This window comes from Miscanthus floridulus, chromosome 14 (assembly GCF_019320115.1).
Source record: "Miscanthus floridulus cultivar M001 chromosome 14, ASM1932011v1, whole genome shotgun sequence".
Classification (NCBI taxonomy): Eukaryota; Viridiplantae; Streptophyta; class Magnoliopsida; order Poales; family Poaceae; genus Miscanthus; species Miscanthus floridulus.
In genome coordinates this window covers 5634213-5653443 of record NC_089593.1, presented here as the reverse complement: position 1 = coordinate 5653443, position 19231 = coordinate 5634213, and the positions used below count along the sequence as shown (strand labels likewise).

At 42.8% G+C, this 19231-nt stretch overlaps 2 protein-coding genes across 4 annotated transcripts; both read right to left on the bottom strand.

Moving 5' to 3' along the window:
- Window positions 1-1256: 1256 nt before the first annotated feature.
- Window positions 1257-4380, bottom strand: LOC136505179 (double-stranded RNA-binding protein 8-like). Its single transcript, XM_066500295.1, has 4 exons — window positions 3817-4380; window positions 3313-3578; window positions 2353-2566; window positions 1257-2245 (listed from the first exon to the last, which is right to left on the bottom strand). Exons 1-4 carry the CDS (start codon window positions 4043-4045, stop codon window positions 1635-1637), a joined length of 1320 nt encoding a protein of 439 aa, XP_066356392.1. The 5' UTR covers window positions 4046-4380; the 3' UTR covers window positions 1257-1634.
- A 772-nt stretch (window positions 4381-5152) lies between these two features.
- LOC136505178 (regulatory-associated protein of TOR 1) lies at window positions 5153-16870 on the bottom strand. Of its 3 annotated transcripts, none has more exons than XM_066500292.1 (23): window positions 16276-16863; window positions 14447-14549; window positions 13598-13680; window positions 13356-13514; window positions 13145-13261; window positions 12858-13015; window positions 12569-12723; window positions 12311-12455; window positions 12158-12236; window positions 11942-12043; window positions 11379-11462; window positions 11189-11299; window positions 10748-11101; window positions 10498-10669; window positions 9790-10377; window positions 9352-9678; window positions 9129-9252; window positions 8924-9048; window positions 8709-8848; window positions 8513-8614; window positions 6451-6536; window positions 6225-6309; window positions 5153-6083 (listed from the first exon to the last, which is right to left on the bottom strand). In XM_066500292.1, exons 1-23 carry the CDS (start codon window positions 16630-16632, stop codon window positions 5748-5750), a joined length of 4092 nt encoding a protein of 1363 aa, XP_066356389.1. In that variant the 5' UTR covers window positions 16633-16863; the 3' UTR covers window positions 5153-5747. The 3 variants fall into 3 exon arrangements, with proteins under 3 accessions (XP_066356389.1, XP_066356391.1, XP_066356388.1); XM_066500294.1 differs by having other exon boundaries at window positions 9129-9249; window positions 16276-16862; XM_066500291.1 differs by having other exon boundaries at window positions 8709-9048; window positions 16276-16870.
- Between the last annotated feature and the right edge of the window lie 2361 nt (window positions 16871-19231).

The following is a 19231-nucleotide window of genomic DNA, read 5'->3' as shown; positions in this document are numbered from 1 at the left end:
TAATCAATTGAACGGTAGCGAGAGCAGTGATAGTTACCTTAAGAAGAATAAGGCGAAGATGCAAACTGGATACAAAATCTGCACAACGTAACTAGGTACCCCTAGAAATACACGGTACCACCGGCGTAGGAAAGCAGGAAAGAAAATTTCACCCCAGAGAATTCCTGTTCAGACATATTCTGTTAAAAAAATAGCCTGTCACACACTGACACACAGCAAGCCGGAGTCCCCTGGCGCTACAGGGCATCCGAGCATCACAGAACTCCATAGCACACGCAGCAAGCCCTGCAAACAAGTGCTGCATTGGAACTCAAGTTGATTTGGATGAATCCCCCACATTTGATATTTAGCACAATAGAAGTGATGATAATTAACAATTTAGAGTGTCGCTGCCACATAAAATTGCAACAGTATGTTGCTTTCTGCCTTTTATGAAACAGAGCACACTGCACAACACAATACAGTACATTCTTCTGTTGCTGGGCAGTGGACACAGAACATCAGCGCCAATCATCCTGGAGCAGAGAGTCTTCAGTTGCCCGGGGGCGAGGCTGGGATCTGCGTCATTGACACGTCAGGTGGACTCTGAACATGTTGCCACTCGAACAGAACCGGGGAAGCCTCAGCTCCATGCTGTCCGCGCATGGCATGAACCCAACAGGGCCCAATTATGTTTGCCTGATTGGCCTCCTGGCGCGAAGAGGACTGACGACTTATACTCGTTGAGGCAATGCCGTTCCAACCATGGCGTGCGGTATGGAGGCGGTTGCCGGATCCATGGGAACAAAGAACTCAAATCTGCTTGCAGGTTGCAGCAGAACAGATCCTGAACTGAGAATGGCACCGAACAGTGATGCCGCCGCAGATGTCTCACTGTCGTGTCGCATGTCTACGCTGAAGATGGAGAGTGGCGGTCTGCAGAAGATACCAGGAGGAAGATGGCTGAGAATCAAGTGCAGAAGGCGCAAGGTTACAGCACTGTTGAGATCTAGCCATTCAGAAATGTTTTGTTAATAGGGTACCAGGGGTTGTTGAAATACTTCAGGGGTAGCCGGGCAACGGCACTTTGTGTTCGAAGCGAATGTAAATAGTGAAATGCTTTTTTTGCCGGGCAACCACACGCATTACTCCTGAAAATAGATTAACTGCCGTTTGGGCATTTGGTGCACAATGCTTGCAAGTGCAGAAAAGGGTACTGCTCAGTTTGTTGTTTGCCCATTCATAATTTGACATAAGAGAATTTAAAATAATGAAGATGAATAACATCATTTCAGCAACCATCCAGTGGCCAAGTGGAGGCTTGGATCGGCTACCTCAAATTTATTGCACATGTAAGCACAGGTCACCAATATGACAGGGAAAACCTGACCAAATACAACCGGCTAATGACAACAAACATAAACTAGCTACCTCGGTTCACATACTCTCATCTATCCCTCCACAGGCACACACATGACACACCCTCTTCCCTACCCTCAATTCTCTCTAAACTGGACAGCTCAGTTTTTGGCGTGCCGAGACACCATTAACATTGCAAGGCCCTTGCAACTGGAGTCAATCACCACAAATTATTTTAGGACAATAGACCTCCAATGGACTTATTAGCCTGCACCAATGCATGCCTTTCCTACATTTTAGTTTTCCCGTTCAGGAAGATTTGCTTTCTCCAAAAATAGGTTCCTAGTTAGGTTGAACCCGTTCACCAGTGTGAGGTGCTTTGCCTCCTTCACATCTGTAGAATCCCCATTAGATTGCAATGGTACATAAGCGCTCACTGACTCATGCTCTATAGTTATAGCTTCATTGTTAGGCATCACCACTTCAGTGTTGCTGAGTGGGTCCTGTTCAACACTTCTAGCTTCATTGTTGTGTTGGACCTTTGCAGGATCTCTGGGTGACTCCGGTTGTACTATCCTATCTCCCTCACCAGGTTGCATCATTATAACTTCCTTGTTAAATTGAACCATTGCAGTATCTCTAGATAACTCAGATTCTATTCTTCTAGCTTCCTCATAGTCATAGTGTAGAAGCATTCCAAGCCCCTCCTCTACATGCTTTTCAGCGTCAACAATTTGGTCAGCCATCCCCATAATTTTCCTCTTGTTCCATTTCCTTCTGGAACCACGTTTCTTGACTTTAAGTGGTTTGGGGGTTTCAATTGGCTTTTTATCTGTCTCCTTAACCGGCCTTTGTCCAGGAACAACAATGTACTTTTTAGCACCATTTGCACAACCTTCTGATTGACCTGCAACAAGCATCGCCCATTTATGACCCAAAATCCAAGTCAGAGCGACAAAGTAGTGATAACGTTTGCACAACGGATGCCCTTGGACTGAATGCTAAAAAAATTACCCTGGATTGCAAGAAGAGCAGTTCGGGCAGCTTTTATCTCTGCCTCCTTCTTTGTTCTAGCTGCAGCACCAATGTATTGTATGCCACCAATCTCAACGGTGCATATGAAAGGAGCTACACCTAAAGCTTGTTTAGTGCAAATATAAGATGGAATGGCGTAATTCATCTTCTGAGCATACTCCTGAACAAGATTCTTGCACAGGCCAGTTTCTTGCTGCAAAGCATAGTAAGATGTATCAAAGAAACATGTCAATCAAGAAGAGATCCGGCAATGCTATGCTAATTTAGTCGTCCGAATTCACAAGTTGAGCTATGAACGGTTCATGTCTCATGGTAACTTAATTTAATCACCATGTTGTGAGCTATGCATAGTTCATGGTTCATAAACTGGGCAGAATGAGACTGAAAGCATCTTTATAACTAATTCTCGTACTTAGAGGGAACCTTGATGTCAGCAATTACAGATAAATAATAGGACCAATGAATATTATTGGGGAAATGCCATGAAACCTAAAACAAACTTTTGTGACAGTACTCAGGTACCACTAGAGTACTAGACAACCACAGTTAAACTAATTTACATTACTTGAAAAGAATAGTGCCATTAGCATACTTGCAATAAATTTGATGCAAGGTTCCCACTGCCAAGTTAATATAGGAGACTTCAGATACTCTCACATCCGTAAAAAATAAAAAGAAGTGAAGAAAGCACATCAGGTACTAGATAGGATTGGACCTATGTGTTTTGAAGAAGCATGTATAATATGTTTTAGGCAGCAGCATAACTATGAATGAGGCAGTTTGCTTTTTCCTATTAGGCTCTGATTTTCCAGATCATCACTCATTTACATACACCTTGAAATTCAAAGAACAAACAGATTTTCCTTTTCAATGATAGTTTTGTATACACTTATAATCTTTAGCCACCGTATCTGCCAAAAAAAAGGGAGAGTAACTTACAACTGCTGGGATGCTTCTTGTCACGGCCACCGGAGCAGACATGGTTATCTCCATGAGCGCGACTTCTGCGGCCGACTGCTCCGCCGCCTTCCGGCTGAAGAACCCATGCAGCGACTCGTACCTGGTGTTGTTCACCAACACCGTGGACTTGAAGACAGGTTCGTGGGACGGGCCTTCCTTGAGGGTGTGGTACTCCGGGGTCGGAAGGCCAGCCTTCTGCGCGTACTCCTGCAGCCGGCTCTTGAACACGTAGCAGTTCTCAACCCCTGTGCCAAATCAAGCACGCAGCAGCTAAGAAAACAATGTTGGTGAATAAGAAGAGAAATTTGGAGCTGTTTGCAGACACTCTGCTAAGGATGGACTAAGGACGGGTAAGCAGTTGTAGGAGTACTTAGCAACGAGGTAGAGGTGCTAGCAGTTTATCATCTCAGAAATTGCGCGAATCGGCAAGAGTGAGATGCGCTTGGCGAGAGGGGAAGGGAAGGAAGGGTTGGGGCAACTTACTGATCCCGGCGGGGGCGACCGCGACGATGGGCCCAGGGCCAGGGGCGATGCAGATGGTGGCATCGGGCGAGGCCCCGCCGCCGCCGTCCATCGCGGCGCCGCCGCCGCCGCCTTGGAGCGTGAGGGTGCGAGGAGCAGAGAGGGTTCTGTTTCTGTGCGATGCTTCTTGGGGAATCCTTTCTTTCACCCCAAAAATTCGCGTCTTGTCCGAATTGCAAGCTGGTCCCATTGAACGGTGGCCCCACCTGTCAGTCGCGGCTGCCTCGGAAGCAAACACTCGCCGTCGCCGGTGACGGTCTCTCCTATGCGCCAGCTACGGCGAGGAGGACACGACACGACACACACCGGCGTAATGGCGCTGTAAAGAAATGCAACAGAGGGACGAGCAGCAGCAGCAGCAGCGCGGCCAGGAGGGCGCCGGTCGTGCCGTGGGCGGCGACGAAGCGGCCGTGGGTGGTGCGGAAGAGGGTCGCAGTCGCAGCACCAGCACGGGATTGGTGGTGCGGCGCGCGGTCGCCGCTGCGACAAGGCTAAATGCTCAGTGACAGTGACGCTGCTGTTCCAGAACAAAAACTTGCGCTGCGGCAAGGGAGCATATCACAAGCGATCCAATTTCGTTAAGGCGGCAGCAGCATACAACATGCCAAACCGAGTTGGGAGTTCGTAAATTGTAGCACTTGATGACAACACATGATTCTCGGTACATTTCATCTTCATTTAGCCCACTGACTACAAACACAAACACATCTACAAACATCAAGTATGCATCTCCATGGCCAGCACAGGCTGCATAATAGTCAGTGCCTCCTTTCTGATGGTTATAAATGTTTTTCCTTTTGCAACACCAGGGAGATTTGTGCGGCCAAAATATTGTGACTTGGTCCCAAAGCAGAGTGTAGAACACTTAACAGAGCTGAAGCTGCCTGGTACCGAAATCCCCAATGTCGCTTCTGAATCCTCTTTTTACTCCAATCTCCTTTAACACTAGGTCATTAGCAAGGCCATCAAAAGGCCTCTCAAGTGCACTATTCCCTCCCATCCCTGCTTCCTCATAATTGCAGACTGGTGTTCACTTAACGCTAAGTGAAGTCTTCCATACAATATACACTATTATGACAACCATCCCAAGCGCATCAATCCAACGACGCTGCCGTCTGCTGTACAGAATGCCGATGAGGCAGAGAATCAATCACTCAAGGTTCACGCGTCCTCTTCCATCAATCAGGCTGAACAGCACAGGGACCATCACAGGGGATTACAGTTTTCCAGCACCTCAGCTCATCTCTATTAAAATGCACCGACATAAAACACACCATTTCCACGGATTACAACTGTACAGACAAGATTCATATATACAAATGGACACTCTCCAATGGTTACAATGCAATTCCTTCATTCATGCAGGCCATAGCTAACCCCATCTAGCGCTATATTAGCTGGACAAATGCATCTATCTCTATTCAACATCATCTGTGAGCAGACATGTGCAAGCATTCTACCTGGGCCCATATGCACAACCCCACTTGCCCAGGCAGCAGCCCCTACCAAACCTGATTTATCATATCAAGCATCTTCAAACCTTTTTACACTTGAAAAAGGAAGCATGATGGCTACAGACAACCCGAATGCGGTGTCTATTTACATTTTGGTTAACCTAGGTATGATTAATTATTTTGGGGGAGCCTCCGAGTTCAATGACAGGATCAGGGTAGGGGTTCCACAAACCTTCTGCAAGGAGGCTAACAAATCTTGGCTGTATCTTACAAATTACACACGTCGTCCAACAGGCGATACACACCGTCTCTGTGACAAGGCTTCACATCATCTTGGATCTTGTAGCTGGACCATGCTGTGGGGAGCATCACTTGGCCAAAAACACAAGGCCTACCGATTGTGTTGTGGCTGCATTGTCATGAGATGTAGGCCTCATCTTACTTGTAATTTTCCTCAGCGTAGATAGAGACAAGGCCGTTATCACCAGTGCCAGCAGCTAGGAGTGATTTGTATGGGTGAAAAGAAAGGCAGTTTACACTGCCTATTCTTTGGCCCATAAAAGATGGCTGGTAGCGAATTATTGTCAACTGCTCTCCTTCAAGACTAAACACTTTAATCATCTGCTTGGCTGAGCCACTAGCAACAACTGGGGCATGCCGATGAACCGCTAATGCTGTAAGTGAACCCCTGTGTGCCTCAATAGTCAGGTAGGGTTCTGCTGCCCTTCTAACATCGAGAAACTGAATGTCTCCAGCTTGAGATGCACTTACAATCTGTGATACCATAAATAAATAGTACAAAGGGAGAATTGTAAAGCTTAAGCAAAAGCAAGCCCAGACAACTACAAAATACCTTATAGTTGCTTCAACAATGAAAATCTAAAACATAGCAATGTAAGTTGTGGTAGTATTTACCTTGTATGGATCAAATCCAGGTTGAAACCCTATGCCTACAACCTTTTCTGTTCTTGGTGCATGTGGCCTGGCCATATAGACAACCCTACAGTATAGAAAAAGAATATTCAGAGTAAAAATAATTAGGGTGCCAGAAAAGAAAGAGGAAAGCTGGACATTTCATAGGGCACATATGGATCCTATGCATCAAATGCAGGCCAGAGGATGTAGATACTATTGTACTAACCTATCAGGAGAGCGAACGTCATATATTCTGACAGAACCATCAGCAAAACCAGCAGCAAAATGCCCAGAGCAGACCTGAGATGCAGACTGAAAAAGAAGAAACAAGGTCATGCTCAACTGCTTGATAAAAAACAATGCAAATCAGATTAAAATAAAACTTGCTGCAATAAGCAAGAATCACATACATAAAAGTAATCAAACAGCTAATTTCACGCCTATAGATAAAAAATGTGTCCTTGAGAACATTAGAGGAGAAGAAGATATTGTGACAAAACCATCACATTGGACTACTGCAGCACAGTATTTATTTTTTTGGTTAGTAAAAGAACATAGTTTAAGACATGACATGAGCAGGGGCGGACCTGGGCCTAGGGCCGTGGCCCTTGTCGTGGCCCAGGACCCCCAAGTATACCCTGTTTATTTTTGGCCCATATACTTCACAAGTCAGCCCAACAGACAGCACCATCCAGCCACCCAGGCCGACTAGGACACAGCGATCGCTCCTCTGGCTTGCGCTATCACCCACCAGTGCCCCGCACGGCCACACCATCACTCGCCTTCCACCAGTCCTCAGCTGGTGAGCCAAATTAGCAAATCGATTTCTCAGTTGGCCAGCTGGAGTTGGGCGACCATCAAGGTGCTGCTGCGCTAGCGTGCGAGCCAGGGAGACCGGCTGACCACTGCACAGTGTGACATGGCGTGACTGCAGCCTCCAGGGGGGGGGGGGGGGGGCGGGGGGCAGCGTCGCACCGGCGGCCCGGCTCAGCACCTGCACAGGCAGCACGGCCGCATAGGCCCCCAAGAGCACACAAGCAGAGCAGCAGGAGCAGCCACTATTTCTCTACTAAATTTTAATCCAAGTTTCCAACTCTATGTAGAGTTGTATAAATGTCGTCGTACATATTCAATTGGATTGAAAACTGAAATTAGAATCTAAAATTACAGATTGGTTCATCACCTCATTGAGTTGCCTTGATTTTAATTGTTGCAACTGACACAATAGAAAGGGTTTTCTAAGCTATGAAGATTGTCAAGATTGATTCTCGGAATAAGATGAAGATGAGTGGTTGAATCATAGCACGGTATGTTGTATATATTGAGCGGGGTATATTTACAGCCATTAAAAACAATGACATCTTATATCATTTTCAAAAATTGAAGACCCGTAGAAGAAGTTACCTAAACTATCTAGTAGTAGTACTTGTGGTATGTTACATTCAAGTTACAAATGCATTATCAATAAGTAGGGTTACATTTTTGCTTGTCCCTTTTCTTATTAACTCTTACATCTTGTAAAAATTTAGGTCAGTGATGAGGACATGGAAGATGCCAATGCACTAAATTTTCACTATGTATTTATTTTTGTATGTTCCATGTTATTTTCAAAGTTGAAGCAACTTCTCAATTTGAAAATTTTCCTTCACAGTAGCTATTTTACATGACATATATAGATGTGCCCTTTCACTCTTAAAATTGGGCCCTAGTCATGACCCAATTCTAGGTCCGCCACTGGACATGAGCGAATCCCTTGGCAAATTCAACTCTTGCTCACATTGTTCAACCTACTTGAGACAAGTTCACAACTTTTCCTACAGAAAGCAGCACCAAAAGACACTTTCACTCATAGAAACTTTGAAGCGCACACAATTACTAGAATTCTAGGAGGACGCATGTGCACCATCAACCTTCATGAAGGAATATTGTGACTCCATTTTACCTCTATTAACAACTCAGCATGCAGATGTACCTAATTCAACCATGTGTATTATTATTTGTCACAATTTGACTATCAAATACAACCCCCCTGGAATCCATGGTATCCAATGACTAGCAGTGAAATACAGTTACAGATTGATGTTCTAAGTTATTGATTAATATACGACGGGAACATCAAGTATACAGCATGAACCACATAACACAAAACACAGAATAACAAATCTATGGTTAACTGGTTATTTCCTCAGTGATAAAGTGCAACATATAGCCTAGTCAAATAACAAATAAGAAGTTGCTTGAACAAATGTTCCAATTTCTCTGATCAGCGCATGGCAATAAAAACTCACCAGTGAAGAAATGGCACTATCACCAGATGACTGAATAGTGCTGAGAAGTTGTTCCTTGTCAAGATCCCATACCAAGATGGAAGACATGTCACCAGATGCATACTATTGGACAACAAAGGAGAGCAAATCCTGTATTAGAACATGCAATGTGTAAAAAATACATACTAGAACTACAGGGGGGGAAATAGAACATTACAAGATAACCAGATTGCTGCTGCCAGTCAATCACAATACTGTGACCAGCAGCTCGATGTCCCTGAACTGATGAGAAAGCCGTTACAAGTTTCTGTCCTCCCTTTTGAGCAAAATTTTTCCATACACGTACATTTCCATCACCTGCAACATGAAAATTAGACAATGCAATGGTAGAAGATAAGTGTAGAAAGAAAAACATAGAGAAGAGAGGTGTACTTGAGGCAGCTAAAAGCAAGCTCTCATCAAGCTCATTGATCAACAAAAGTTTGGATAGCCCTCTGTCTGACCAATTATGGTTTTGATAAGAGTTCACTGGCAGCGCATCGTCGTAGTTCCACACTCTGGCATGAGACAGAACTTCAGCAGAATTGCAGCAGTGTATTTCAGGCACTAGGATTTTTAATTGCAATAATTATTTCACCTTATTTGCTCATTTTCATCAGCTGCAACAACGATTGGAGAAAATGGCAACAATAAAGCTGTTTTTGTTCCCAACTCAAATCTCGTATCCCAACTAGCAATTTGGCTTGTCATCTTGCAAGCTGCTATTCCAAGGGTGAACAACCAAAAAAAATAACAGATAAATAATCAAGGAAACCAACAAGAAGAATGAATGTAATGCAGACTAATGTATGTCCACATACAGGAGCGCTGGCACTTAGCAATATAATCTAGTGCAACTCGTTCTCTCTCTTCCCTTCTGGCATTTGATTCTTCATTATCATCAGAGCCAGTTAAAAGAGGCCTAGAGAAGTGACCACAACTCCAGTTGTAAATTGTTGATTGGGGAAGTATACTTAGTTCAGCATTACTGGGAGCTGCAGCGGAGCTTAAAAGGGGATCAGCTAAGCCATCAGGTGAATTTATAGGATGTTGTCCAAACTCCATAGAACACACTCGGCGTAATCCTGGAAGATAATCATGCTGAGGGGGGCTAACAGGAGGGGTCCTAAATTTTATCAAGTTGCTTCCTGCAAAATATAAGAAACTCGATTCAAGAATTCTTGACTTTCTCTGAACACCCAATCAAGTAAGGTGTTTCAACGTCCAAGCACATAGTAAGGAAAGTGATAATAACTTACCAGAATTCGTATCAAGCCAGGACGAAGAGCGTGCCATTCCAAAGTTTGAAGCAGATGTCTCTCCCCGATGTGCACCTCCACTGTTAAATCTAGTATTTTTCATGACTACTTGTTCAACACCTATAAGGGACAGTGCTCTCCGACCAATAGTTGCAATTCTTGGGTAAGGATCTTTAGCAAAAGAACACATAGTTGATATAAATTGAGAATAAATGACATTATCAACAGGCCTCGACCTAGTGTAGCCGAGACCACCATTACTAGCATTCTCTCTCAGTAATATGCCAGAATCAGAGTGTTGGGAAGAATCATCTGACTGGGGAGAGCCATGCATGATGCTACTTGTTGCAATTGGGCTACTTGTAGAAATTCTTCCATCACGACCAGCGGCACTGCTATCACTGCCAACCCTCAGCACAGGACCAATGCTGCCTTGTAGAATATTGTTGGGACTGTAAACATTGCTTGGATTACTTATATTTGCCAATGATGGTAGTGACTTCAGCAATGAATTGGATTGAGGTTTCCAATACTCAGCCACAACAGATTTGAGATGTTTGTTGTGACCCAACGCAAAGCGAGTAAGAGCTGGAAAAACAAGAGATCAACTCAAAATGATTGCCATATAAGATTAAAAGAAATCCCCTATGTTCAACATACTAAAAGAAGTGCTCTAGGAAAAACAGTATAATTTTCCAATGCACATACCTATAGCAACCTCAGATCGAACAAGGGGACTAGCATCTGAAGATATCTGCAGAAGGCTTCTAACTACATTTATTTCAGCTTTCACCTTTTCATCATCATCAGAATCATCATCAGCACCATTTGATGTAGTATCCAGGAGAGTCCCAAGTGCAAAAACAGCAGCAGCTCTGACCTGGCAAGACCAAATGTTTAATATGTATCTTGTCAAGTAGGCAAAAGAAAGAGTAGACATGATATGAAGGCATCATACCTCAGGTTGAGGCTCCGAGAGTAAACATATTACAAATTCAGGTGTATTTGTTTGCAAACTAAGTAGCTGAACATCAGGGAAATCTTCCCAGAGTTTTCCAAGGCATAAGCAAAGCCACTGTAAAAGTAAAGGTTCTGTATGTGAATCATGAGGATTCTCAGGTTGCAGGTGTCGCAGGCAAACATCTATTAGGCCTGCATTCATACAAGCCTCTTGACCCGTCCTATGCCCATCCACAATGACTGCTAAAACAAAAGCAGCCATTGCACGCTGTTCTGGGTAAGCATCCAAACTGTCAAGAAACCTAACAAAATATGCATGTCCTCCATCTTTAACCAAGTCAACCTGGCACGACTGTCATTTGGGAAAAAGCTACATGTTAAACAACTGAATATAAGACAACAAAAGAACTGTCAAAAGATTACAATGAAGAGCGCATACCTTATCAAGAGAGAGAATTTTTGTCCATATAAACACAAGAATTTGACGCAACTCCATTGCACTTGTTTGAAGCAGTTTGAGTACATAAGGAAATATTCCGACAGACAGGGCCTACGACAATGAAGTGCCAGAGGTTAAAAACTAAAGAGAAAAAACAACAAGCATTTCATGCATAAGAGGTCAGTACAACCAAATCAACAGCCCATGGCCCCATGTCAAGAAATCTTCCGAGCAGAACAAGCGCTCTAAATCTGTGTGATTGACTAAGCAGGACCTGCAAAAAAGATAAGATGTAAGAAAGAAAATAAAACAAGAAAAGAAATATGATCCCTCCAGTCATAAAACAGTGTCATTTCGGTGTTGCCATGATCCACAAAACATAAATTTGCCAAGTAATGTTGTACTACAGTATATAAGAATAGTAAAATTATATGATTATGAGTATATGTTTTGGGACAAATCTACCCATAACATTTTCAAATGTCCAATCTCAATGTACAGAGTAATTAACAATCCAATTTTTTTTGATAGGTTAGCTGAACACAACCCAAAACGGTAGTCTTTTGTAATTGGAGGGAGTAGCAGATATGAATGTAAAACATTTTACCAAATTAAAAATATAGCAGAAAAGTGAAGGGCAATAAGGTTACAAAGTTAAACTGGGCTTTACAAATAATTGGCTTGAATGTAAGTGTAAAACCAAAATGTCTTACCTGAAGAACTATATATAAGTGTAAAACCAAAATGTCTTACCTGAAGAACTATGGGTAACTGTTCAGGAGGTTTCTTGTCCTCGGAGCCATGATCAAGCCACACTTCGAAAGCCGTCAGCTGTTCCGTAAAAAACGGACTTGGCTGGTTTGGAGGAGAGAATGAAATTAGCAATACTGAAATGCTTGTATTCAAATGTCAAAACAATACCAGCAAAAACTACTGATATTTCTTGAAATGCTAAATGATGAGTACAACCTGAAACTCCGCATTTGGATCAGCAATTAACTCAGGAAGCTTGGAAAGGCAAATCTCAGCAGCCATGTCCCATGCATCCCTGGGATTTAGCATGTTACAAAACACACAAAAGGTAGTTAATACAAAAACAGAAGGGCTTGTCGGGCTAGTTACCACATATGGTGTTGATGTGTTGGGGGTAACAACGGATAAGAAACTGGAGTACAACTTGCTGATCGCATGATTCTCTCAGCAAGCAAGAAGTTACGAAAGAGACTAGCAACAAGAAGATCTTGCCTGAAAAGCCTTTGGAACAGATCTGCACAGTGAAACTTGTATCATAAACCCAAAATAAGCTGACATTTATTTTGAACTTGAATAATCTTCTCTAGTTTTCTTGTTCCCCAAAATTATATATCGCACACACCATACCATGAGGAAGAACATTCCATGCAATTGTATCTGTTATAGCAGTAAAAATCCAATTGAGCTCCCCAAGAAGAGTTTTACGGTCATTTTGCCTTCCAGGAATTTGGTCAATAAGAGAAAGATCCAGAGAATCACGGAGTAATGATCGCTTACAAAACCTGCAAGGTTTATAGGTATGTCCCCATGTAAGCACAACATGCTAAGAAAAGGAGAATAAGAAATAAGGAATTGTCCACACAAATATCCATGCACAAACAGAGAAGAGAGAGGAAGAGAGAGAGAGAAAGAGAACCAGTGCAAAGCCATTTTGATGGGTGTTGTGAGGCAAGCCGTAAACAAATCAGCAGGAAATTCTGCACTCTGAGGAAGACTTTGATGTGCCTCACAGGCAGCAAGAAGAATGCAGTCCTTCTGTGCAGATGCAGAGGAGCTAGAACTCCAGTCTAGGCGCTGAAGTAAACAAAAGTCACTTTGAATATTAGACAATCCAGGAACGAAAACAAAACAAGCCCATAAATCATGATAACCTTCATCTTCAAGCACAGAGAAACATATGTTAATTAGAAGCATGTAGCATACCTCTAGAAAAGCTTTCACAATAATTCCAGCCACTGAGCAATCAAAAACATAAATGGAAGGTGTCTTTAGCCATGACTCAAGATCAGTAATTGGAAGTGGAATATACTGTGTGTAACTCTGCAACAAAATGCAAAAACAACAATTTTATTTTATCAGAGACGCCTATGATAAGGCACGCACGGCAAGTAATACAGTGTCTTCATAATATTACCTTGTTAAACACCCAAATCTCACCATTAGATGTAGGCTTTGGTACGCCATGGCCATTATAATGGAAAAGGACTCTCTCTGATCTGGCATATTTGCGGCAAGTATTGCAAAGATTCTTAACTTCCTCCACTGTTGGGTCCAGCTTAAGCTTGTATCGAGCCTGCAAGTGGTGTTAGGATATGAAGATGCAAATAATCCTCACCAAAATAAGATTGAAGTTAAACAAGAAAGCAAGTTCCTCACCTTAGGTTGCCAGCGCTCATACTGTGAATGCAACGTTTTTCCAATAGTATCAAGGGCTTTAGGAGGTGCCATAGAAAAAGGATCTGAAAAGAAAGGAATTAAGATCTATGAACATACCTCAAGGAAACTGCACCGAGTGCAATAACAGTATTGAAGTGCAAACCTATCAACAAATGTAAGTTACAATTGTTGTCTAAAATCTGGTAACAACTTCTTGACAAAATAATCATCACAAAGGCTAATAAATAAGTATATATCTTCATGACTATGGCCAATAGATGCAGTATCTTACACTAGAAAATTTTAATTCCTTTACAATTAAATGCCAATTGTCAGCTTGAAATTTAAAAGGGGATAGTTTTCATCTAAAAACTATTGAACAGTAGGTGCCAGATAGTTTCCTTCTTGCTATTTACTTCAAATTAACAATATACCGAAAGAAACAATTATTTGAAAGGATTGAATGTACGCAAAGATTGTGCTTTGGTGGAAGAACATTGAAATCAGCTATCTACATGCCTGAACCATGAAGCATGAACAAGACTTTAGATCCTTTAATAATATTAATAATGTTGATTCCTTGTATATATTTATATAAGCTTTTTCCCTTTTGTTTCCCTGTTGCTCATGTTGGGTTTCATCTACACTATCCCAACAAGCTTGGGGCTAAATGGCTTTGTTATTGTTGTGTACTTCTAATTAACAATATGCTCTCGTCTGGAATTCAGAAATGCAATTGGTTAAAAAAAAGGACACAGTTTCATTCAAATGGTCAAAAGCAGTTCATTTACTGGATCTTTTTCCCAACTAATTTGAAATTTGGAAATATATAATCAACTAAAAATTTACCTATCCAGCACTCCATTCTTGCACAAGGGGAAATTTTAATTACATCAGGTGGATCCACACTTATGTTTAAACATACTACAAGTGCAACACATCCCGTCTTCATCTGCGCTACAAAATCCATTGTTAGTAAAGATCATGTAAAAGATGCAGAAAACTTATAAGAACTAACAAAGCGTCCCATGGCCAGACAAAAGAAATGATAGAATAGTTACAAATTCCATTATGACTAAATCAGTAATGATGCAGAACAATACACCAAGCAAAACAGACAGGGAATTAGAATAGTAAATAGAAGAAATAAGCTCAGCAGTGCTGTTGACTTTCAACATGATCCTTGGACAAGTAAATATAAGCTGCAAACCTAAGGGACTTTGTCTCAAAGGTGAAAGGACAGCTTATTTTACATGGTACATAGTTACTGCAAAATTCCAAAAAGAATCTAAGGAAAATGGAACATCTGTACGTACATATGTAGAAATTGCCTTTGCCCAAGGACTTCAAGGCTAATAATGTTAAATTGATTTCCACTCCATGTACAGAAACCTCATCTTTATAGTCAAAACCTCCTATCTATCAATCACATATGTCTGTTGCCATGAACTGAAACACCCTATTTCCCATCTGGTGCTTCAAGCCATTGCAACATGCACAATGTGGTGACCCTGAAACAACAATGCGCTTTCATGCCAACTTTGTTACAGTGGAAGCTCTTAAGCCTCCAGTGACATCAACAGATTGCGGTCAGCTAACTTTAACTGGGCCAATGGCTAATAAACGACATGATCCAGACTCTGTCCATGTTTGAACTTTGGCAAAATTGAGGCATTTCCTTTAGCAGTACGATGCTATCGGAGAGCAGTGTGTTAGCAAAAGGGCAAAAAATGGTTCAGAGTGTTATTGATGCAATTTTGCCTATAACTTATAGCTTCACCAACAGCAACCCAGTGAGACTAAGTATTCCCTTTAATTATATGATGCCAACAAGTCACTGATAGGAAGTGTCAATTGGAACTTGGAGGGGGTTATTAGCATTCATTATATGTAGGTATGTGAAAGTGCCTATTCGATATAAAAAAAAAAAACTTTTCGCCCAGCTTGGATTTTTGTTGTATATGTAGGTATGCATACGACACCATGATCATGACAATATTTAAAGGACCTGTTAGGTTACCCAGAATAATACCGTTTATTTTTTATCCAAGACATACAGGTCGAAAGACTGATCACCATGCTACATAAAGGTGGTAAATGAAATTAAGAATTTGCATGAGTGATGCTACAGCCTATAGCAACATAGCAACACCGTTGGGCACAATAGTTCCGTTTTGTATCAATTATTATTAACAAGGAAATGATCAGTGTCACACAGTAAAAGAGTAATACGACATGTAATTTATAATTTAGCCCTGCCCCTCAGCCCCGACAACCTTTCGAAACACTTAAGAAGAAGAAGATTATAGGCTGTGGCAAATGATGATAACTCATTCCACCATTTCATGATTGTCCTACTCACAAGAGTAAGTGAGCATAGCGGTTACTTATTCCGCGACTTCCAGGGTCTCGCTAGAGTTACATCTGGCAGCACCGCAGTCCATTCGTACTCCGTAACGGAAATTGATTAAATAAATGCTAAATTGCTAAGTTGGCAGGTGCCGTAATCACTTCACACGCCCCGCAGCTGCGCCCAATCTACCATTTTTAAGCTGAATCAGCTAATTGCTATCCTAAGATCCCCGGAGCCCAGGCGTTACCGAATCCAGCGAATTGCCAAGTATAATATCAGAAGAAGCAGAAGAAACGGCATCTGCAAACTGCATCACGTCCATTACCCGGTCCTTGGGGCGCCACTTGGAAACGAGGCCGCTGGTGGAGGGCCCTGCGGCGGCGGCCGCAGCCTCGTCGATCCCGTCGGGCTCGTGGCGCTGCTCGCACAGCACGACCACCTGGGGCAGGTACGCCGGGGGCGCCGGCTTCTCCACATCGGCATCAGCCTCCAGCCCGTTCCTGGGCTCCGGCCCGTTGGCGGCCAGGAGGCCATCCCCAGCATGGTTGTGGTTCTGGTGGTGGTGATGGTGATTGGGCAGCGGCGGCGCCGGGGCCGCGGCCGTCGACCGCGACGGCGACGGCGACGGCGAGGACGAGGAGGAGTGGACGAGCCTGGACGCCATGAGATCTCCCAATGCCATCGACGCTTGCTGTGCCTCTCTTCTCTTCTCTTCACCCCGCAGGCAAAGCCATCATGAGGTCGGGGAGCTCGCTCGCTCACCTACGTCGATCGAATCGGGCCAGCGTGGCGAGTCGGGGGTGGGAAGCCAGGTCAGTGGGGGTGGGGGACTGGGCGGAGGTTGGTGGGGGAGGGGTTTAGGGTTAGGGTTTGGGTGCGGCTGGGAGGAGAGAGAGAGAGAGAGGAGGGGACGGGAAGCGGCGTCTCGATGCGGGAGTGAGGGAGGGAGCAAGCAGGCGACGCGACACCAGCGAGGGGAGTCGAGGAGAGAGAGACTGACGGGGAAAAGAAAATAAAAATTATATATTACTATAAAAAGTGGAAATGGAAATTGCCTGCGCTCTTTCCTCCTAGTTTTCTTTAGCCGTTACACCATATCACATCAAATGTTTAGACATATATATAGAGTATTAAATATATATTAAAAAATAACTAATTATATAGTTTACGACTAATTTATGAGACGAATTTTTAAATCTAATTAGTCCATAATTTGATAATAAAGTGCTACAGTACACACATGTGCTAATGACGGATTAATTAGGCTTAATAAATTCATCTCGCGGTTTACTAGTGGATTCTGTGATTTGTTTTTTTATTAGTATCTGAATACCCCATACAATACCTTCATGTAACATCCGATATGACATCCCAAAACTTTACACGCTGGATCTAAACAATGCGTTACTAGTTTTGGAGGAAGTGAACGAGCTTATCTAAACTGTTTGCGTATGTGAATTATGATCTCCACTCTCCTCATTTATATCTTTTGATGCCATTTTGTTTGCGTCTTCCTTTCACAACTTGTTTGGCAAGTGACGGGGAAGGGGCATAGAAATTAGTGGTAGGAGTTTATGGAGGGAATTAAGGTGGAAATTTGACTTTTAGTCCCAATCTCTTATTTGGTTCGTGTAGAGAAATAAGAAGGGAAGTAAAAGAGAGAATTTATATCCCTTGTCCGATGTTGATGTTTTTTTAGTGGAGAATTATAGGACAAGTCATGATGAACGGTGAGGATCTATTTATCTTTCTTTAAAAGCACAACTCCCACCCAATTACCATCCCTCTCAGGAAATTGATTAGTGAGAGTTGACTCTCTAAACTCACATTCATCTTTCCACCAAAATTCCAACTCCCACGAAACATACAAAAAGATTACTAAACTCTTACCTCCAAACTCTCATTCTCTTTTTTCAATTATCCTCAATCAAAGGACCTGTCAAGTTACATCTACTTTTATGATTGTTTTTCCTCTATGATATCTTAAGATGAAAGAGGGGGGAAAAGAAATTATAGCCCTGTATGGTTCCACTGCTATAGCTACTCTGGTAATGTAAACTACAATGTAGATTCAAGACATCATTATGCAAGAACAGAGAACAAAAGTTCAGGTTCAGGTTCAAACTCTCAATTGATCGATGCCTCGCGTTCAAGATGGATACAACATTTTATACACTCGTAATACAAGGTCGAAGCCCATTCAAACCATGGCATGCAGGCCGGCTAAGCCTAAGCGCTAACAACACAACGATCCCATTCATCGGCCCATCAGCCACTTGTATTGCCAGGTTCACCATCCATTGTTGAACGCACTACAGTTCTTGTCCTCCGTAGCTTCGCCTTCTTCGACAAGCACCTAACACCGCCTACGCCCGCACCATCATAGATGCACCGCCGTTGCCGGGATGAGACGATTAGTGTACCGAGAGCCAGTGCAGAGCATGGGTATGTGGAGAGCTGCCATGGATGCTCTCGTTTAACTCTTGGCTTCATGGGAGGACCATAGCTTGCATGATTGCATCATGCATGCATGTGTATGGAGTATATAAGCACAATAATCTAAAGTTCCAAACATACCTTGACAAACACTATTTCCTGTACTAAGTTGTCAAAATTTCCAAACCAAATTAGTCAACGGGTTTGGGTTCTAAACCGTAAACCTAGCTTCTGGTGATGATGAATTGAGATCCATATCACACACTAGCAAGGTCTGGCACACCCTAGGTTGCGATCAACCTATCACACGCAGCAAACAACTCAAGTGAAAGGTCGTAATGGCTAGAGGGGGTGAATAGTCTATAAAAAATTCTACAACAACACTAAGCAAGGTGGTTAGATAAATATGAGGCGAAGCAATTCTTGAGCTAGCCTACTAAAAATGCAAGCCATCTACCACAATTCTAGTAACTATAGTCTCTAAGCACACAAGACTAGGTCACTACCACTAAGTTAATGAGCTCTTAAAGACTAACTAAAGAGCCTCACTAATCACTAGACAAGACACAGGCTATCTCTCAAAACTAATTACACTAAAGAGCTTAGCTACACTAGAAATGTAAGTACAAGAGTGAGGTAGTGATGTTATACCGCCGTGGCAAGCGAAGATCAATCAATCACAATGAATACCAAGAAATCCTCAGGACAAGACGACACAATGATTTTTCACCGAGGTTCACTTGCTTGCCGGCGAGCTAGTCCCTATTATGGTGATTCACTCACTTGGAGGTTGACGCGCTAATAGGTATCACACGCCAAGTTTCATGCCCGATGTCAGCGTACGT